Source organism: Gallinula chloropus (genome assembly GCF_964237585.1).
Source record: "Gallinula chloropus genome assembly, chromosome: 1".
Classification (NCBI taxonomy): domain Eukaryota; kingdom Metazoa; phylum Chordata; class Aves; order Gruiformes; family Rallidae; genus Gallinula; species Gallinula chloropus.
Genome location: NC_140085.1, coordinates 113,546,121 through 113,568,088, shown reverse-complemented (window position 1 = coordinate 113,568,088; position 21,968 = coordinate 113,546,121). Strand labels below are relative to the sequence as shown.

The following is a 21,968-nucleotide window of genomic DNA, read 5'->3' as shown; positions in this document are numbered from 1 at the left end:
CTGGTGAACAGTTGAAATCTGAAGCATTTCAGCCAGATGTGATTTTGCTGATGTTGGTGAGAAAGGAGAAAAGTTGTATGGGTATCTCAAGGGGGTGAGGTGTCTCTGGTTGGAAGCCTGGGGAACGTAGGCTACTAGGAAGGTGCTTCATCAGCATTTGGTTGATGGAGCGGGACACCGAGCTGGAGATCAGGGAAGAGCTCCGACCTGCACAATGCCAACGGCTTCTTCCCACGGGGAGGCCTTTGGGGCCAGTGATCAGTTCCTGCCTTTGCACCAGTAACTGCTTCTGTTTGAAGATGCTGCTTTCCTTGCAGGGTGCAAAGTGGCACGGGAAGCTTTCCCCACTGTGCTCCCCACCCCCAGTTTTGAGGTTGCTCATTTCATGAGAGAATTTTGGAATATGTTTGAAATGCTGAAGACACTTGTGCTTTTTTTGGCCTCTGATTTCACTTTGTGTGTGTGTTTGTTTCAGGCACTCAAGGAGTTGCACCACCTCCGCCGGCGCCTGTTGTTGGGCTGCAGACTCCATCCACGGGGCTCTTGGGTGCCCGGCCTGGTTTGATACCGCTCCAGCGACCGCCAGGAATCCCACCCCCTCCTCTGCAGCGCTTCCCCTTGATGCCGCCACGACACATGCCTCCCCACATGATGCACAGAGGGCCCCCGCCAGGGCCGGGGGGCTTTGGGATGCCTCCCCCCCATGGAATGAAAACCCCCTTCCCACCGCCGGGTCACTTTGTGAGACCTGGGGGGATGCCAGGGAGCAGTGGGCCGGGTGGACCTGAGGATAACCGAGACGGGAGGCAGTTTAGGAACGACCGGCAGACGTTCACCCCTAACAGAGACCAGGAAAGGTTTGGAAGGAGATCTTTCGGAAATCGGGTAGAGAACGATCGCGAGCGCTACAGTAACCGCAGCGATGACAGAGATCACGAGCGGCTTGGTAACCGCGACAGGCGAGACTGGGGACGAAGAAGCCCGGAGCGTGACAGGCACAGGGACTTGGAGGACAGGAACAGGCGGTCCAGTGGCCATCGAGACAGAGAGAGAGATTCCAGAGATAGGGAGTCTCGTAGAGACAAGGAAGAAAATCGAGGGAAGGAAAAAGCGGAGATGACAGACAGGGCGGAGAGCGACAAAAACCACGAGTCTCACAGCGGCAAAATGGAAGACGCAGACATTGTTTCAGAACTTGCTGCGGGAGAGTCGGAACCTGCAGGTGCTCAACCTGTGGAGGAGTTAACATCCGAGGCTACCTCATCCGCGGAACACGCGGAAAAGGATACGGGCGCAGCGGCGGAGCCTCCTCGCTAAGAGACTGGAAGTCGTCGGAAGGCGACAGTGACATTTGTTGGAGTGTAGAGCTTTAGAGTTGTACAGTCTGCTGTATTATATTTGCTTCTGCTTCTTTCACAGCCCCTCGGTAGTTGGTGGGGAATTGTAAGCAATTTGATTGCTTCCCTTCTATTTAAAATAGCCACAACATAACATGAGATACTGAAGATATGATTAAAATATTACCCATTTTTGCTGTAACTTTTTTAAAGTTTTGACTTTAAAAAGTTTACAAATCAGAAGTAGAAGTGCTTTCTATTTTTTTTTTAATTTAAGAAAAGGTAACGGTGAAAGCTCCTCAAAACAATAGGGATGTGTTTTTAATAAACTCTATTTTCGTAACAAACTTTAACGTGTGCTATTCTTCCTACGCTGCACTGAATTGGAAAAGGAGTGTTCAACAGCTTAAAGTTTGAACTGTTAATGCTGTACTGGAGTCTAAATTAGACTGTTTTGTTTATATTTGTTAAAAGAATTACATCTGTTTGTGTAGCTATTCACAGAAGCAAGTTTTTATTTGTAACGGCTTGATTTTTAGGTTGCTGCATTTTAATGATTACTTGACCATACTAGGTAAAAGTTAGTGGTTTTACAATGTTAATTGCAGAGTTAACTGTTTAGTGTTTGCAATGCAATCAATTCTTTTTTTTTTTTAAAAAAAAAAAAACCTTCCCCCTCCCACCCCTCTGGTTCTGTGGTAAATGTTCCCCTAATTAGCCTTTTTTTAACGAAGTGGACGCCTTCAGACATACTCAGCCTGCTCTGCTTGCAATGTTATAAAATTACTGTGTGCGGTGGGCTAGGAAGCACACCACTTCCACAGCTTTTGTGCTTGTTATTCATTGATGATGATGATGATGATGCTTCTGGAAGGTGGGGTGAAAGAACTCAGAGACACCAAAACACGATAGAAAACGCTAACCTTTTTTTATTTTTTTTCTCTTTTGTTGTTTTTTTTTTTTTTTAATTAAATGGGCTGGGAAAAGGAAGGGAGGTGGGAGGGCACAGGAGGGTTTGAAAATGCTGCCTCTTCCCGCTGCCGCTGTCTGTGGTAACGCCGGCTACCTTCTGTAATCCTGCAAGAGGTAGGTGATCAGTTCTGCCTGCCTACTGGGCTGATGGACAATGAGTGTGGGTTTTTTGTAGCTGTGTAAGTTTTGCCATCCTCCCTACCGCCAAAGTCATTTTGCCAAATGCTAAGAGGTGGTCGGCCCCACTAGTGGTTCTGGGACAGGCGCTGTACGGAGCTGAGCAGGAGTCCTGGCAGTTGTGCTCCAAAAGGCACTCCTCCAACAGCCATGCAGCAGGCCGGCAGGCTCCAGTGGCTCCAGCCCTTCACTTGAACCTTGTTTAGCAGCGTAGCAGGAAAACTCCATCAATCCTCTGCGTGTTTAATGACTTTTTCTTCTTTTTCCTCCTTGACAGAGGGGTGTGCTACTTTTTTCAAGGTGGTTTTTTTTTTTTTTTTGTTCTGGGGTGTGTTTTTCCCCCCGCAGTGAAGGGCAGCTGCTTTCTTATATCACTTTTTCAGGGCTGCTCTGCAGCAGAGGGAAGTGTGTGTGTGTTTCTGGGGGAGTACAGAGCCACAGGCTGGGGTCAGGACATATATTTTTATGTTCTTGCAATAGTGGAATAAAGAGGAAAAAAAAAAAAAACCATCAACCAAACCCAACCCTGTTTACATACTTGTAGTGAACTCAACTTCCATGTGTTAAAAACCTGTTTCCTGACTGTTTGTTTCATGCTGGGCCAGTGGAACTAACTTCTCATACCAAGCCAGACATTTATGTCTTATGTTTAAGACTTGTCTTAGTAAGAACCGCCACGATTCTGTAAGGAGGTAGGGTGTTTGGTTTTTTTTTAAATGAATACGTTTTATTAAAGGATTTGAAGATACGAATGAGAGAGATGGAAGGTTTGTTCACACAGACGCCACCCCACGCTCTCTCTTTCCCCAACAAGGAACGGAACACAAAGCCTAGGACCACACAGGACTTGACATCATCCTTTGTGGGAGAGTTTCTTGCTGCCTTCTGAAGCAGTAACCGCACAAATAACCTCCTGGGGGTGCACCACCTTTAAAGCACCACCAGCATGACTATCCTGCCCATGTACAACTACCAAACTTCAGGTTCTGAAAGAATCCCAAGCCAGAAATTTGCCCTCAAGGATTAATTAGCTCAGTGTTAAGCCTCTGCTGCTGGTGGAGTCACTACAGCCTGCACCATCGAGTCTGTACCTGCCCCTGACAGTGGTCTGTTGGCACATAAGACCAGCATTATTTGTGCATCCAGGTGAGAGGAGATTTAAAGCCAAGACCTGTATATTCCCAGCTTCCAAAGCAGCCAGGCACAGCACCAGGAATGGCTGGGAGAGGGGACAAAGCAGCTGCCAGAGCTCTTCTTCCACTGCCGCTCCACCAACAACTACTGAGCGCAAGTACCCACTATTTCCCCACCATCAGGGCAAGGGGAGATAACACAACCCATCTTTCAGTTCCCAAACCCCAGAGGTCATAGTGGTTACCTGTAGGCATTCAGTGTTCTGCAGCCCCTGATGCTTGAGCGGGGGCTGGAAGGGGCAGTCACTCTCCAGTCTGCCACAGCAGCTGAATCTGAGCTCACCTGGAAGAGGTACAGGCGGGTCAAGGCTGCACACACCCCTGCCAGGACCACCAGGTTCGTGTTCTCACAGTCACCCTGCTGTGCTACCAAAATCCATACCATTTGTACCATGCCATGCTGGAACCCAGGTGTCTGCAGCCAAATGCTTGCATGAGTCTCTTATAGACAGGATAAAGGAGCATTGATGCACATCTCCATTAAAAATAGTGATTTTCCTCTACTGAAAGACTCAGAAATCTGTGTCTAAGAGGGCACCAGGGCACAGTGATTACACCCCTCAAAAGCTTTACAAAAACTTCAGCAAAGCAAACCCTTTTTAAGGGCAGCCCTGTTCTACCCTGGGAACACATGCGTAGCTTGAAGAGACATCGCTGACCAACACACCCAGCCTTTCACTGCACACCCGCCTAGAAGAGACCAGCAAGGCACAAGGACACACACTGGAGCCAGACCACATGTGCTGAAGGCCTTACTACCTTACATACACACACTGCAGCCACACACTATCACTGGTAACAGCCAGGAGGTGTTCCTGCAAAGCAGTGCTTGTCCTTCAGCACATGAAGCCCCACCAGTCACAGGCAGAGGGTGTCAAGTTGTCACAGGAACACATAGGACAGGACAGCATTTGTCACCTCTGTACAGATTGATCTCAGACCTTACTTGTTCCAGGGTTACTGGCTGGAAGCTACATGGATGCTGCAGGCACCTCACCTGCTGACACGGCAAGCTCCCTGTTAGCCTGCTGTCCCTGTTGGGGCAGTCACATTTACTTATTTGTTTTTTTTACAGAAAGGAAGACCCAGGTGTATTTGCCCAGCAAGTTTATTACACAAGTTTGAAACCTACAAATGCTGCAGCTTTGCCAGGAAGAAGCCCCTGTACACACAGCACTGACCACTCACCAGTGAGCAGCCTTGGTAGAACCTCTCAGGCTGCTCCTCCAAATCACACAACACACTGCAAGTTTTGGTGTTCAGGAGGTGATCACTACTACACATCTTCCATTACACAGAACAGGAGTTCCAGTTAGTGAAGATTACACTTAATGGTTACAGCAGATGCCTTAGCAGAAGACCAGAGAGACATTCCATCAGGGTGGCTTTAATTGCAATATACATCATACAAAGTCAGGTCAGTCTTGCAGAGTAGTAATGAGGTTAAGTGAGAAATCTTCTGCTTGCACAAGGAAGGGCAAGTACAGCATTTGCAGTGAGATACAGCCCGTTTATCACTGTCACCTTAAGCAGGTACAACACTTAGCTCTTTGCTATTCCGATCACACCACAAGCTAAACGGGGCCCAGCATTTCCAGTTAACTTGCTCTCGTTGTCTCCCCCCCTGCCCAGGTCATCACGTTTTTCATGGACCTGGAAAGAGAAACGAAGATACCTTAATTCATGCTGCTGCACACCTAATCAGTATCTCCCACTACTCATTAGTAGCAGCAGTGACAAGCAGTATTGCCAGCTACTATAAGCAGGGTGGCAGTAATCACAGGAGAACCACTGCCACATTGATACTAGTGCTAAAAACTAAGGCCAAGACTTGCCCATTTGTTTGAACCACACACCACCCGAGCCCCCATGTTTCAAGAGGCTACTGCTAGTCCCAGAGTGAGACTGGACTCAACATTCACCCTTACAATCCCAGGCTGACTGCTGTGCTGCAGTTACTTAGTCACTCAAGAGCTGGAAGAAGCCAAGTCAGGTGGAAAGAGAGGAGTATCTTCGGGGAGGGAGGCAGGCAGGAAGTTAGGATCTCACAGCAGTGAGATGCCCTACTCATATACAGCCTGACTTCTGGGCAGGGCTTCAAAGAATTCCCCACTCTAGAAATCCCACACTCCCCCAAGGTCTGTAACAAACACCAGGGACTGGCCCTCCAGCATCAGAAAGTCTCTACTTGCTGGCAAGACTGCTCCTACTGCATCCCAGTAGGCATCAAGACACTTACCACCATGGTACGTCCAATGATGCTGTTTGGCCCGCAAAGAGAAATCATGGAATCTTCTATTTCCACTTCTGCCACTCCTCCTTTAGCAGTCACATTGCCAAGGTCTCCCACATGCCTATACAAACATGCAGAGAAGCTCAGTTTGGTTAAACCCAAAGCCTTGCTAAGTGATGGCCAGGACCACACAACACCCAGTCATTAGACTCAGATACTCCACTATCTTATCTTAAAGAGCACATATGTCCTCATGTACCAGCACCAACCTTGAACACTTCTTATAGCCAAGAGTTCTCCACACTGACATTAGTCTCAAATTAGGCATAGTAACCTTTCTGCACATACAGGGCTTGGTATGAACCCTGACACTATTCTTAATAGCTTTTAGTGTGTATCCCATCAGGCATCCCACAGGCAGCCACCAGCTTTAAGCTGAAATAGGATTAGTAAAAGCAGTCTGTCAAGTGGCAGGTCAGAGGGAACGCAGCAAGTGCTACCAAACTGCTAATCCAGCACTGCTGGAGTCAGCTTGGTGTCTTCCTACACACTTGGCATTACACAGTACCACAGTTTGCAGAGCTAGGTCTCTGCCTGGACTTCCCCTAAGCCTCACCCAGTTCAGCTCTCACTGAAGTCAGGGCACTGCAGCACACTGCTTCCTGCACACCTGCCCTGAATAAACCACTCACAAGACAAGCTGACATCCCACAACACTACTCTATCCAGATACAGGACCTTGAACACCAACCCAGTTCTAAAGCCCTCCCTCCCAGTTACACAAGGTGACAGGCTCAGCTCGCCGAATGCTCACTGCCAGCTTCTCACAGCACCAATTCTGTGATTTTAACCAAGTCCTATAAAATCAGGTCAAGGAGTTTCCCCTTCAGGAATCTGCTGGATTTAAGCTTCAATCCAATCTTTTCAACTCAACTCTGACAGGAGAATGATCTAATTCTCATACCCTCCTACAGAATTCCCAGCCCACAGCTGCCTGAGCAGGCAGGTTACACCAGAAGCAGGATTCTGACCAAGCACAATGAGCAGAAGCCACGATGTTCATGCCATTTTTTTGACCTTTAGCACTGTAGCAGTTGGCTGCCAGTGAAGCCTGCAAGCACACCATTTCATGCTGCTCTGACACCCAGACACCTGGCTAGCAGCCAGCTTGCTCACACAGTCAGTCTGGCATGCAGCTCATCACTCAGGTGCAAATTTATCAGTCAGCAAAGATGCCTTTATGGGCATAAGTGTGAGCACTCACAAGCTCATCACAACCACAAGTTGGTCACAAGGCTGGTCCAGACCCTACTTGTTCTTTACACTTGTTCCTAGCTCCATTTGCCATCACACCAGCCTGCAGCTCTTGCATGGCCCCCTCCCAGCCTCCACATCTAGTGAGTGTGCAATAGTTCCCTGAAGGTAACAACAATGAAACCACCTCAGGGAAGAGCCAGGTCTCAACTCCCACTGAGGTACAGAGAGAGCTGGCACAAGCATCAGGCCCGTACTGACACGCAGCACACAACCCCTGAGGAGTACAGGCTGCAGGTAACAGTACTCCAGCTAACAGGCTAAGCACAGCCCAGCACACCCCATAAAAGCCACCATGCCCAGATGCATGCAGCTTTGTGCTCATCTTGCAGTCTCCCCTGAAGCCTCAGGACCTTCTTCTGAAGATCTGGATCAGCCACATGACAAGCCCACATACTGCTCAACAACTGACAGCTTAGGGCCCCTGTTGTCAAAAGCTGGCCCTGAAACAGAAGCAAGTCACCTCTGACTAAGTAAGGCTTTAACACATGAACCTCCCTACACACCCTGAGGGACCTTCACTCAAAAGCCTTTATTTTCTTCTCCCCCCTAAGCTAAAACAGAGAACATGTCCCAAGGGCTGTGCTTTACCCACACTCTGAGCCAAGGTAACTAACAAATCCCCATATAGTTATCAGAGCCTTTGTTAAGTGACCCTAATTGCCAGTTTCCTTCTGGTATTGCCCTGGCATTATTGTTAAAGTGGCTTTCCAAGCACAAGGTATCACTGAGATGGCTGCTGCACAGAGCTGCGACCCAGTAAGAGGCTGAGCACATTAGACTCACCTTTCTGCATCACTTGGTCCACCGTGCTGCTTGCCGCCAGGATTGAAGTGAGAACCTGCGCTGGTACAGCCTGAAACACAACACAGCCATCAAAAGTTGGGGTTTTTCATTAGCCAGTTTAAATCTGTGGCTTACACACGACACCAAGGTAGTCCTGTAGTCAGAGGAAGCAAAGTCACTAATGATGTAACTCCTGTTATATGTTCTACTAATCCCCTGGAATTAACTAACCTACTACAGACTTTGAAATTTAATAGAGTAAGATTAGTTATTCTAGAAGACTCTGGGCTCAGTTGAAAGCTGTCTGGTTTCATAATATTAGGCTATCAAAGTATTTAGGTTAGTGCTTGATATGTCAGATCTTGATCACCAGCCTAAACATGTTCAAAGTATTAGATGAGAAGCAATTCCTTAAGAAGTGTCATCATTTTAAAACACATTTGCAGTCATGAGACCTAAGCACACTTAACACCAGCTGCTGCTGCAGCACTAAACGAAGCTCTTTAAAGCTGAGCAATTACATTACAACTCAAAAGCCTACACAGACATCTTACCATTTGTATTGTCACCAAATTCATGGACGTGGAAGCCATGCTCTCCATCACTCAAGCCATTGATTTTTCCAGTAACTTTTACTGGTCCGTTACCCTGTAGCAGAAAGAGTTTGTCATCACCAAAGCAAGTACAACATTGTCAAGTGAACCTTCCTACCCTGAAAGCACTAGGGACTCCACTACCGAGACATGAATGACCGCCCTCCCACACCCAATACACACGGCAATACCCACTTCCACAGACTGGCTGCAGTTATTTAGCCACCTAAAACTCTCTCTAACATGGACCAAGATGCGAACAGAACGCCTTCTATCCGAGGGCTTGCTTTCGGGAAGGATCGCGTACCTCCACCTTGAAGCAAAAGCGACACCCAAGTCACGTTTCCTCTACGGGACAGCCCACACGCACTCCCGGCCCCTGCACCGACCCGGGGGCGCCGGAAGGCTCTGGCCTCTCGGCGGCCGCAGCGCCGTGAAGGGCCGCTCTGGCAGGGGTAAGCCAGGTCCGGAGTCCGCCCGAGGCCGGCTCCAGGCTCAGCAGGCCGCCCCCAAGCAGGAGGGGGGGCGGGCAGCCAGCGTGGGTTGCTTCCCGCACACAGCGTGGGCTGCTCCGGCACACAGGGCGGCACAAGCTGCCCCCCAGGGCTCCCCAGCGCTCCCAGCACCGGTCTGTCCCAGGCTGGAGGCACCCGCTCCCTGCCTGGCTCGGGGCATCGGGCCCGGTCCTTCCCAGCAGCGCTGTGGCGCAGGCAGCCGGCGGAGCCGCGGCCCAGCCCGAGGCCCAGCCCGCTACAGCGCCCGGCAGCCGCCGGACAGGAGGAGGAGGACGAGGAGGGAAGGGTGAAGCGCGCAGCCCGCCCCGCGCAATGACTCAGCGCTACCGGTGGGCGCGGAGCCCCCAGGGAAAGCGCACGGCGAAGGAGTCGCGCCCGCCGCCGGCCCTTGCCTGCTGCTGGAAGTTAATGACGCCATGCACGGGGCCGTCCCCCTTCATCACGCACACGGCCTTCAGCGTCGCCATCTTCCCGCGGCAGCCGGAGCGCGCCCCACAACCACAGCACCCTGCCCGCCGACACCGAGGGTCCGCCCCTCCCGCGGCACTTATATAGGGAGGGCCGGCAGCGCCGCAGCCAATCGCGGCCCGCTCGCGGGGCTCCTCGCGCAGTTATTGCGGCCAATCGAGAGGGGTGGGCTATGGCGGCGCGCGCGTGCGCGCCAATCAGTGGTACCCGCTGCCTGGGCTAGCGAGCGGCCGCCGAGGGGGGAGGGGGTGTGGCGGCTGTTGTGTAACGGCGGCTGCAACGGTTGGAGCAGCGGCAGCAGCGAGGGCCGGGCGTGAGCGGAGCCCCTTGGGCCTGGTGTCCGAGGAGGGCCTGGGCGAGGGCAGTAGCGAGGACAGAAGGGTCGGAGCCCGTGCTTTGGCCTCCTCCGTGTTTTCTCTGGCGAGCCCGGGGCAGCTCGCTGCTGTGCTCGGGTGCTGGTGGCCCTCGGTGGCTGAGGAGGCTGCGCGCCTTAAGGAGTCCCGCCTCAGAGCTTTCTCGGCTCACCGGGCTTCAGCCTCTCGGTCGTGCAGCGTTGCAGCTTGACACGTGAAAGCCGCTTCCTTCAGGCACTCCCGGAAAGCAGTGACAGGGAGAAGCAGCAGCACTTTCCTTGTCTGCAGAGGCTGTTTTGCTAGTGCCTCTGTTATCTCTTTCCCTCCCCTGGAGGCTGTTGTCTGGGGTTGCTGTGGGCGGCTGAGGTGTGTCCCGTGTAAAAATGGAATGTGGTTTTGAAGCTGGCACCGAATAGGGTTGCATTTCAAAGCGGTTCCCCTGCCCAGAAGATGTTTTGTACAAAAAACATCGAAGTTACAGTATGAAGCTGGTGTTGCTCAGCTACTGAGTTTTCTTAGAGGCGCCTTTGCACATGGACTGGCTGCGGTAACAGGGCAAATATGTAGTATGCAGCTCGGAGCTCTGCTTTAAAAACGGGAAGCACCTTAGTGGAGCTGCGGACGGCTCCTTGTCTGAGGGATGTGTAAGGGAGAGATAAAAATATTTCTCTCTGCGCCGATAACGCTGGCAAACAGACCCCAAGGGAAGGTTACCACCGGACTCGGGCAGCATACAGCTCTGCATCTTTATCAAAGATCTACAACCGTTGAGCATTTGAAGAATGAAAGAGTTCATGTAATTATTTCCTTTTGCTTGTTTTTCTGCTGCACTGTTAAGAAATTAGACCAGAAGCACAAAATGATACTATGATACCTGGGAATTTAGGTAATCTGTTTATATGACTAAGGTAAAAATGACTTAAAAGACCAGGTGGGTTTTAAGTCATCTACTTGAGAATCCTGTATGATTGGGGAAAGACATGCAAGGTTTGTTTCACACATCAGACTCATCTTGACACCACAGTCATGGTTCAGGTGACATGACTGAAACAAACAGGAACTTGGTTGCTTGAGAGCTGTATTTCTCTGCTTGAAAAAGAAGCAGCAGGGAAAACCCCCACATAAATACATGGGGACTATTTGTCTGAGACACAGATAAAGATCTAGGGTTTAAACCTGAAGCTGAGAGAGGAGAGAGAGCTGGGCAGGTTCCTATCTAGGAGGCATTCTGGCACTGTGAGTTGAATTCCCAGAAGTTCCATTCCTCAATATGCCTGGAGAGAAGAGACTCTGTAAATCACTTGCCACCAAACAGGCAAGTTGTTCATGGCACAACCTGCAGCACCGAGTGCTTCCTAGATCAAGAGAAAAGATTCCGGTGCCCTTGAGGTGAACCTTGTTTGCTTTTCAATGGTTTGTAAACTTGGAGGGAGAGTAGTGACTCACTTTACTTGCAGTCATCTTTGGCTTCCCATGTGACTACCTTTACTTGTCAGTGCCCTTTCATAAAGAGGGGCACTCTGAGCGCTGTGGTATAGTGTTTTCTCTTATTATGAGGCCTATCTCAAAATCTGACTATGTTTTCATCAGGCAGGTTTATTCCTTCCTTTCTGGAAGTCTTCAAGATCTGCCCTTCTTCATGCCTCTACATGAGTGTAGGACAAACATAGGGATAAGAGCCAGATGTGTCAGATTTAATATCTGAAGTGAAATAAGCTGAAGAAATTGTTTCAGAGATTCATCGCATTGGGCGTCCACGTCAGGTTGCCTGTGAATGTACCCTGAGGTGCTTGATGCCTGAGTCAGGCAGAATGCAGCTGAGAGACGCTGTGTGCTAAGAGATGCCGTGGTAGGGAGATCAGCAGTAGGAGGCTAAAGGAGAGCTGTGAAGTACAAGGACTCCTATGCAAGAATTTGCATGGCACACGCAACAGGAGATCAGTAATTTTATACAGGTCATGGCCTCACCCTTTAGAGCGTTTTCTATTATTCTTTTCTTTTGCAAGTACAATAGAAATACAGAAGTCTTAGTTTACAGGTGTACTCTTTCACAGAAGTCTTATACAAGAAACCAGGGAAAGGGGGTTGCTTTGTTTTCTCCCACAGACTTCCTTTTAACTCCGCACCCAAAGAAGCTGAAGAGGGTGCTTGGTAGCGATACTGTGTTGTGTCCTTTGGAGTATCAGAGTCAAAGTGGAGAGGAAAGAAGGCAAAGTGCAAGGTGGGATTACAGACTTTGATAGCCGGAGCTACAGTAAAACAGCATCTGTCCAGCATGGGAAAGCAGGGCATCTCTTGTTTGATGGGTCCCCTTTGCCCTATACCCTGATTCTGCAGTCCCAGTTTGGAAGAAGCTTAGGGCTTTGGCCTGGCTGCATCTTTCTAGGTAAACTGGTGAAGTGGGCTGATCCTGAGCCCAGAGACTTGCAGCAAATACGTGAGGGACAGACTTACGGCTGGGTGGACATACAGCACTGTCTGTTTGCCCTGTTGTGCAGCTGCATGTTTGTTGTAGCCAGGGAGTGAAGCAGTTTTTTTGGGTTGTGTTGATCAAAATGGTTGTTCTCCCCGAGTAGGGGTAGATACACAGGGGGCTCTGAAGAATTGAGGATTCGTGAGAGTCTTGGTTATTTCTTCATGCACCCTTGGTGATGTAGGTTAACAGAAGTCTAATCTACACAGATGGAAGCTAATCAACTTCTTAACAAAACATGCAAAAATAACAAGAAATCCCAAACCCCTGCATACTGTAAAAAGATGGTGTGTGTCCAGCATAAAGCCCAGGCAGCACATGAACCTGCTTTCTGATCAAGACTTTATACAGATTTAAAAAATCAGGGAATTTTGAAGGTTGTGGCTCCCATGGCAAATATATATAAATAATATATTTGCCTTCTGCAAATCTATAATCTTTATGACTTGTGATGACTCTTCTGGAAAAACACAGGTTGAAAATACATTTGCAGTGGTAAATATCCCTCCGGATCACCTGAACTTGTGCACGTAGGTGCTCGCTCATCAAAGTCACTGTCCATCAATCTGCATTGATGTAGTTTTTAAAATGTTTTTCATTTACATTAAGAAAAATAAACAAAAGCAGTGTGAATTCTGAATAACGTTCCTTTGCAGGGGCCTGTTATGTCCTTGGATGTGTGTCAGCTATTCTGAACCCATTTTTCCAGCTCAGCGGGTGAGTAACTCATGTTACATCAAGGTGATGAGCAGCAGCTTCCCAGTGCCGTAACAGATGGGTTGTGTAGCCTTGTCACTTAGACTTTTTCTCTGTGGAAAGGTGGAAGCTGCATTTCCAGAGTTGGTGTGACCTGGTGCTGTGGCTGCATTTGAGGGTCACTTAATGCACAGAGAATCATAGAACCACAGAACATCCTGAGTTGGAAGGATCCACAAGGATCATCAAGTCCAACTCCTGACTCCACACAGAACCAGCCAGGTCAGAGCATGGGTCTGAGTGCATCATCCAGATGCTTCTTGACCTCAGCCAATCTATGTGCTGTGACCCCTCCCCTGGGAAGCCTGTTCTAGTACCTGACCATCCCCTCAGTACAGAGCCTCTTCCTAATGTCCAGCCTAAATCTCCCCTGTCACAGTTTCATGCCATTCCCTTGGGTTCTGTCGCTGGTCACCAAAGAGAGGAGATTGGCGCCTGCCCCTCCGCTCCCCCTTGTCAGGAAGCCACAGACCGTGATGTGGTTTCCCCTCAGCATCCTTTTCTTCAAACTCCCCTCATTTGTTCAGCCTCTTCTTGAAAGACTTCCCCTCCAGACCCTTCACCATGCTCGCTGCCCTCTTCTGGGCCTTCACCAAGGGTTTTGTGTCCCTCTTGTGCTGTGGTGCCCAAAACTGCACACGGTATTCAAGGTACTCGAGGCCGCACCGGTGCAGGGTACAGCAAGAACTCAATACACACATGTTTGCTCGGGCTTGCTCAGTAAAGAGGGTACTGTGCTGTGTGTAGATTATTATTCTGTGAGATGAAGAGTCTGGAGGAAACTTGTGGGTTGATCTGTTCTTTTTTCCTTTGGGATCCTACAGTCTAGCTGCTGGAATCTCCTACTGTCTAATGCTTGCTCTGTCACCAGACTCAGCTGTGTACAAGTTGGTGTCTTGCACCACCTGAGATATGCCAGGCTCTCTCCTCTGGGCACTAGCTGCTGCAGGAGGGGTCCCAGAGCTGCTGTTCCCTACCTGCCAGCCCCCTACACATCCCTGAAGCCACTCTACAGCACCTCAGAGAACATTGGGTACGTACACTGAGGAGCTGAGGAACCTCGAGCTTTTGTGTTTGTGTTGTCCTGGGCAAGACATTGTCTGTCATTAAAGTCTTCTTCCCATTTGATTGCACATGGGTAACGACACTCCCCTACCTCTGAGGGATGCTGGGAGAGGTAATTAACTGAGTTTATGTCTGTTTAGCATTTTGAAGATGAAAAGTGCTGCTGAAATTACTAAGCATTATTTCACTGGGAACTGTGTGACGGCAGCTCCCTAGTGGAAAGCCTGCTGTTCCAATTAAGGGGTAGTGGTGCTGATAACCAAAGTATTTGTGTAATTAACTTAGTGTCAGCTGGAAAGCCTTTACATGCAACATACAAGATTAAAAATAACATTTGCTTTTAACAGCTGAATTGAGCTAATCTGCCTGCTGCAAATCCCTCATCCTCCATTGCTTGACAGACTGAGCAAACCTGGAACACAGGACTCAAAGGAGAGGTTGTGTAAATGTTGATGAAGACCTTTGTACCCAGCATGGGGCTTGCAGCTGCAAGTTACTGCAACCCTTGTGGGCACTGGTGCTATTCAGTGGTGTCCACTGATTATTTGGGTTGGTTTTACTTGTTAACATTCACCCAGGGCTGGACTTTGTGTATTTCGTGTGGTGCCAAAGCCCCTGCATGTCATTCTAGTGGGTATTTCTGGTGAATTTGGTGTATCATACAGATACCCCGCTGGACCACATGTGGAACTGGGAGTTGGCAGTGGGTGGGCTGTGAAAGTATTGCAAAACTGATGCTCAACATCCCTTCTCCCCCAGGCAGTCCTGCACAGGTGTGCTCTGAAGGAACGGGGCTGTAGGTGCCTGTGCTGGGCAGCAGCAGTCACAGGAGAGGGTGCTCCTGGCAGCATCTGCTGCCAAGGGGATTTCAGATCGGGTTCCGAGCAGCTGCCAGTGCTGCGCTAAACTGCTGACAATTTGTAAATTGTATTAGTAAGACTATGGTATTGATTGCTTGTGTCTCCCTGGAGCAGTGGAAGGAGCTTCTGAGAGAAACATCAGACCTTCATTTCTGCTCGAAAGGCTGTGTGACCTTTGGCTAAAAAACCTAATGAGAAAAGGAGGAATTCCTGCCACGGCTGGCTGGTCCTGCAGCGCCTCGCTCAGAGCTTGGGGGCCAGAGGAGCTCCCATGCGCTCAGCTGCCCTCGGGAGAGCTTCCTGACAGGCTGGAACTGGGAGCAGGAAGCAGTTAACAGTGACTGGCAGGACTGTCATGCACAAGATGGGATGGATGCACACATGGATTCTGGGGATTTTCCAGTGTTTGCAGAAAAAATAATTTCTGAGGTCATTATGGGAACTGATGCTGTAGCACGAAGTGATGGCTACAATCCATCCCAATTGTGGGGAAGCAGCTGAAGTTTAAAATGGCTTTTAAACTATTAACCAGACTTTTTCTTTACTGGACCTGAATAGTTAATAAAGAAATTAAAAGAATATTTTGGTTAAGGTAATGAAAACCATACTTTGAGACCTTTTTGCTCTGCAGGTACCTGTTTTAAACTAGCATTGCTCTGTCAGCCTCAGTGCATACACCCCCTGCCTCTGGGCAGTTTGTTTGCCTGCTGGGGTTAGAGGCAGGAAAGTCCAACCACAATCAGAAGACTGCTGCCCTGGTGTGTTTCCTGCCAAGGCAATGGGCACCTCTCCTCTGGCTGTAGCAGAACCCCCAGCAAACCCCCTCCCCATTCCTGCCACTTCTTGGGGAGTGGAGCAGAAGGCTGTGGGAAGCCCCAGGTTTGTGTGCTGCAGCTGGATTCACTGGGGCAAAAATCAGGCCCAGAGGATTTGGGTTTCTACTCTCGGGGGAGCACAGGGCTGTCGGCATGGCCAACGTAAGGCAGACCAAAGTCCTTCCTGCATGTCCTTCACCCCGTTTCTGGCAAACAGGCAGCTCCTGAGGCTGTGCCAGCAGAGCTCCCTGGCCGGGCGCCAGGCTCTCCAGCAGCCCCAGGCCAGGCTCAGGGGCAGCAGGGCAGGAGGTGCTCTGTGGCTGGTGCTTATCGGGCGTTCGCACTGGCAGGAAGAAAACGGGTGCGTGTGTGTTCGGAGGTACTTGGTGCTTCCTGTGGGGGAGCAGAACTGGGGCTAGAGAGCAAGGCACATTTTGGGGTTAGTGGGGATTAAAGTTTTTTGTCAGGAAAAAGTGCAAATACTGCCTTTGGGACTTGTTGAAGACAGAACATTGTCCAGAAAGCTAATCTGATGGAAGTTTTAATATTAGAGACTGTCAACACGTGTATGCATTCAGGAGTGTTGTTTTGTCCACCAAAAAAAGGCTCCAGGCACCTAAATTAATGCAACAAAAACATTTGTGTGTGTGTGTAAGTATCTGTTAGGAAAAAATATGCTTGAAATATCAGCTAGGATAAAAAATCAAGTCCAAAGAAAGCCTGTGCCTTTTCATCTGTGATCTATATGCTACTTACAATGACTTAGTAAGGATTTCATTCATGGTATAGAACAGGAAAAGCTGCTGGCTAGGTTTTTATTTGTAAAATAAAATTAAGTTTTATTTGTAAAAGTCCTTACTGTAACTAAACTCCTCATGTCACTTGATATTTAAGTCGCTTTGACAATCCCAACCAACATAAGCATCTCTCAGAGGTAGCTTCCCAGGCGGTTTCAGATGGATGTATTGTCAGCACTCCGTGATGCTCTTTCTCTTGACTATTGGCCGTATTTACATTGTAGTGACACAGCAGGTGTCAGTACGCTGAAAAATGAGGTGGTGGATGTTTTGTTTAGCTTGGTTGCATTGCTTTGTGTTTTTTTGTTTAACTCAGCTGTGTTGTGTCATCCTGGAGAGGAGTCATTTGATTCAGTAGAAAAATCACAGTGAAAAGGCTAGTTAATATGCAATTAGAAAATACCACAGTGAAAAGGCTAATTAATATGCAATTAGAAAATACCTAAATGGTACAACAGGGTAAATTGTGACATTTCTGTTGTGGGAAATCAAGGCTGCCAAACACAATACATCTTCACCAGTCTCCAGAATAAGAAAGCTGTGGGTTTATTTTGATTTTTTAACCACGTGATTTCCTCTCTCGGGACATGGGGTGGTTGGGGAGTGGCAGGGTCCTTTCATGAGCAAGAAGCAGAACTCAGCTTGGGTTTGTACAGCCACCAGTGAAACAAGGCCTCTGGGTGCTGTTTTAATACAAGCAATTAATAAGCGGGAATGCAGCTAACGATGTGTTAGCTGTTGCAGTACAGTTTCCACAGCACCGCGTAATGAATATTCAGGGAGGCATTTTACATCCCTTGGACTGTTTTTCTGTAGGTCAGCAGACGCCTCCAGCCTTGCCAGCAGGACGAAGGGCACCAGGGAAGTGGGCGTGCAGACTCTGCACCCTGAGCGCACGCTGGGAGCCGTCGGGGTGTGTGATCTGGAGCGCCTTCACCAAGCGCGGCCAGAGCGGGCGAGCAAGTTCCCAGTCAGGGCTCTGGCACTGTGGCTGCTGTGTGTGGGGGACAGAAGAGAAAGCCCATTCCCACGTTCACCTGTAAATGTCAGGAGAGTTTTGAATGCCTGCTTTTAGGTCTGCCCTGCAGCCAAGCTTCGTGGCTGCTCTGGAACAGGCTCTTGCACCCACCAAAGCCAATGTCTGCCTTGAGCTGTGTCCAGCCCTGTCGGCTCGCTCCGCAGCTTGTCGGTGCTGGGGACTCTGAGTGGGCCCAGCAGGACAGTCCCCATTCCTTTCCAGGACTGGAGTAATTTAAACCTGACGGTCCCTGGCAGGCAGACCACTGTGTCACATGTCTGTGAACTGCGTGGCTATGCTGGTCCATCCACGACTTGTCTGAGGCCAGCTGTATGAGGTTTAACAAGGCCAAGTGCCCGGTACTGCACTTGAGTCACAACAGCCCCAGGCAATGCTACAGGCTTGGAGTGGCTGGAGAGCTCCCTGGGGAAAAAGGACCTGGGAGGTTTGATCAACACCCAGTTCAGTGTGGCCAGCAATGTGCCCAGGTGGCCAAGAGCACCCTGGTGTGGCCAGCAGGACTAGGTATGTGGTCATTCCTTTGTACTTGGCTCTGGTGAGGCCACACCTCAAATACTGAGTTTTGTTTTGGGCCCCTCACTACAAGAAGGACATTGAAGCCCTGGAGCATGTCCAGAGAAGGGCAACAGAGCTGGGGAAGGGTGTAGAGCAGAAGACTTACAAGGAGTGGTTGAAAGAACTAGAGTTGTTTAGCCTGGAGAAAAGGAGGCTGAGGGGAGACTTTATGCCCCTCTACTACTCTCTGACGGTAGGTTGTAGCCAAGTAGGTGTTGGGCAGGAAAGCTTATTGCATCAGGACATGAAGAAAGATCACATACAAACTCAGTGTCATGTACAACATCTATGGAGATTTCTTCACAGAGATGAAGAAAAAAAAGCTCTAGACATTGCTTTCTAAGGAAAACAGGTGGGCAAGGAAAATCGTCCTTAAAACAAGCTAGGTAGTGTGGTTTCTTATATTTTTTCCAGTATAAGCCTGTGCTCTGATTGGATCAGGAAACCTGCTTTGTGAATGGTTGTAATCAATGTGTGGGGAAGAATTTAGTTGTTTTCTGGTTGATTCAGGGTTTATTTGCAGTTGGAAGTGTGTTTGTGTACCAGCCACTGGATGGCATTAGCGGTCCAGGTTTCATCTGACAGACTCTACCTTCCAGAGTACTTCTACTCTTCACTTGCTAAAATGCTGGAGAACTTGTGGTAATAGCTAGAAAAGGAAGTAGGATAACCAGGCACAATGATTATTTTGTATATAAATACAGCTGCCCCTGCTGCCTCTCATGTAAACGTTATAATCTTAACCCATCTTTAGGAAACCCAGAGGCAGGAGAAGAAATTCCTGCTGCTCCTTGTAAACCAGCAGGCGAATCACCCGAAATGGCCACTGATCTTCTGCAGCCCATCTCATCCCATTTTTGGGCGCTTGATTTTCAGCACACTTGGGTTCCAGCGGGTCCTGCTCGGTGTAACCAGCTCTGTGCAAGTTGCTGCTGTGAGACCCTGAGACGCTGGCTCTTCAGAGAAAGTCCTCTGTGGGGAAGCCTTGCACCCGTCTGCCAGGCGTTCACATCTGGCAACTGGGAGAAACTGCTCAGCGGAGCCAGGCAAGGGGCTGTAAGTCCTGCTTACTTCCCTGTCAGGGCATACACACATCAGACCATTTCAGTTACAATAAGACCTTAAAGGAACATTTTGAGCACAGATGTCCTTGCTCCATTAAACAAGAGCTGTTGGGGTAAGGTCCTTATTGTCCTCCTCCCAGTATAGCCCTTTAACCACCCAACACACTTCATGTCTAATCCCATTTTATACGGATTCCAGCTTCAGACCATTCAGCAAAAGCAGGACTAGGCTGAGACCTACCAGTCTGTTGGATGTGCTTGGTGCAGTTAAGGTATGTGGGTGAGGGATCTGAGGAAGCAAAGGGGAGAATTGACGTTGGCTTATCAGCTCAAGAAAAATAAATTTGTCCTGTTTAAATTAAAAATGTAAAGAACTGTGGGGGGTTGGCCCTGGCTGGAGGCCAGGTGCCTCCCCAAAACGGCTCTGTCACTGCCTGCCTCAGCTGGACGGGGGAGAGAAGATGTAAGGCTTGGGGCTTGAGATAAGGACAGGGAGATATACTCAGCAGTTACTGTCACCAGCAAAACAGAGTCAACTTGGGGAAATTAATTTATTACCCAAGAAAAACAGAGTAGAGCAATGGGAAATAAACCCAAATCTTAAAACACATGATCCCCCCCGCGCCGCCTTCTTCCAAGGCTCAGCTTCACTCATGAATTCACTACCTCCTGCCTCACGTCAGCACTGGGGGTTGGGGGCAGTTTGTCACATGTTGTCTCTGCTTGTCCTTCCTCCTCAGGGGGAGGACTCCTCACACTCTTCCCCTGCTCCAGCCTGGGGTCTGTCCCACAGGGGACAGTTCTCCACAAACTTCTCCAACATGAGTCCTTCCCATGGGCTTCAGTTCTTCATGGACTGCCCCAGCATGGATCTCTTCCATAGGTCCTGCCAGGAGCTTCCTCCGGTGTGGACTTCCCATGGGGTCACAGCATCCTTTGGGTGCACCTACCTGCTCTGGAGTAGGGTCCTTCATGGGCTGCAGGTGGAATCTCTACTCCCTATCTTCCTCCATGGGCTGCAGAGGGACAGCCTGCCTCACCATGGTCTTCTCTACAGGCTGCAGAGGAATCTGCTCCAGCAAGCACCTCCTTCCCCTCCTTCACTGGCCTGGATGTCTGCGAAGTTTCTCACATCTTCTCATTCCTCTCTGCTGCTCCTTTTTTTTTTCTTTTTTCTTTTCTTCTATGTTATCCCAGAGGTGCTGTCACCGACTGATGGGCTCGGCCTTGGCCAGTGGTGGGTCCATCTTGAAGCCAGCTGGCATTGGCTGTGTTGGACCTAGGGGAATCTTCTAGCAGCTTCTCACAGAATCCACCCCTATAGGCCCCCCACTACTAAAACCTTGCCATGCAAACCCAAACCAGTTTGTAATTAGGGAACCTTGAGGAATCTTTGACAGTGTGACAATATAAACTGTGTCAAAAAAACCCCAACCTCCTTCCTTACCCCAAAATGCCTGGGGATGATAGCTGATATTTTTCTGGGAGAGAGAAACTGTCTATCAAAGGTTGAAAACAACTACTCTGAAGACAGATCAGAAAGCTTTAATGTTCATACAAATGTTTGCTCCAATTCCTCTGGTGACACAGAGATCTTCAAATGGCTTCCTGAATTAGACCGGTAAAAAGGGGTGTAAGGACTTGCTTGGGGGCGGGGGGGAAACCCTCCATTGCAGAACATGGAACCAGTCTGTCACATTCACAGAATCACAGAATCACAAGGTAGAAAAAGACCTTTAAGATCATCAAGTCCAACCAATCCCATCCTAAGCACCTGATCTACCCTTTTTTTGAACACATCCAGGGAAGGTGACTCAATCCCCTCCCTGGACAGCCTGTTCCAGGCCCCAACAATTCTTCCAGTGAAAATTTTTTCCTAACACCTAATCTGACCCTGCCCTGGCACAGCTTTGTGCCATTTCCCCTTGTCCTGTCACCTGTCACCTGGCTGAAGAGACCATCACCCACCTCTCTACAATCTCCCTTGAGGTAACTGTAGGTGGTGATAAGCTCTCCCCTCAGCCTCCTCTTCTCCAGGCTAAACATCCCCAGCTCCCTCAGCTCCTTCTCATATGATTTGCCCTCCAGCCCCTTCACCAGCCTGGTTGCCCTTCTCTGGACTCGCTCGAGGACCTCAATGTCCTTCATATGGTGAGGAGCCCAGAACTGGACACAGCACTCCAAGTGCAGCCTCACCAATGCCGACTACATTCACATGGTCTGTCTGGGGAAAAAGGATTTCAGAGAGAATGACACAGAGATACTTTGTGAGTTTTCCAGCACTGCATGAACAGCTTCAGTAGAGATGTCAGGATGTGATCTTTTGCCCTTTGGCAACATGTGGGACCTCACCAGGACAGAAGGAAGTGGGTACATGTAGCATCCCCACGTAACAGAAGCCCCCTTGTGTGAGTGAGATGGGAATACCGACTCTGTACTCATTTCCTGATCACAGAGACCACTAAACAATTCACCTGGCTTCAGAAAGGAAAGCAAAATGCTGAGGCCACGGAGGAACTAATCCCGTAACAGGATTTAGTGCCGAAAGGACGCAAGGGCAGTACTGGCACCCACTTGACATTGCAGGGGCCAAATTCCACAAG

At 49.3% G+C, this 21,968-nt stretch overlaps 2 protein-coding genes across 2 annotated transcripts in view; one reads left to right on the top strand and one right to left on the bottom strand.

Moving 5' to 3' along the window:
* Nucleotides 1-1,769, top strand: part of SCAF4 (SR-related CTD associated factor 4) — a gene marked incomplete at its 5' end in the record, with an annotated part of 46,312 nt that extends 44,543 nt beyond the window's left edge. Inside the window, one exon of the mRNA XM_084279175.1 lies at nucleotides 476-1,769. Within this exon, the coding sequence (XP_084135301.1) occupies nucleotides 476-1,317 (842 nt within the window). The 3' untranslated portion in view covers nucleotides 1,318-1,769. The remainder of the gene's footprint in view (nucleotides 1-475) is intronic.
* Nucleotides 1,770-5,046: 3,277 nt separating this feature from the next.
* SOD1 (superoxide dismutase 1) lies at nucleotides 5,047-9,634 on the bottom strand. Its single transcript, XM_084273389.1, has 5 exons — nucleotides 9,513-9,634; nucleotides 8,567-8,660; nucleotides 8,013-8,082; nucleotides 5,919-6,033; nucleotides 5,047-5,332 (listed from the first exon to the last, which is right to left on the bottom strand). Exons 1-5 carry the CDS (start codon nucleotides 9,585-9,587, stop codon nucleotides 5,222-5,224), a joined length of 465 nt encoding a protein of 154 aa, XP_084129515.1. The 5' UTR covers nucleotides 9,588-9,634; the 3' UTR covers nucleotides 5,047-5,221.
* Nucleotides 9,635-21,968: the final 12,334 nt, after the last annotated feature.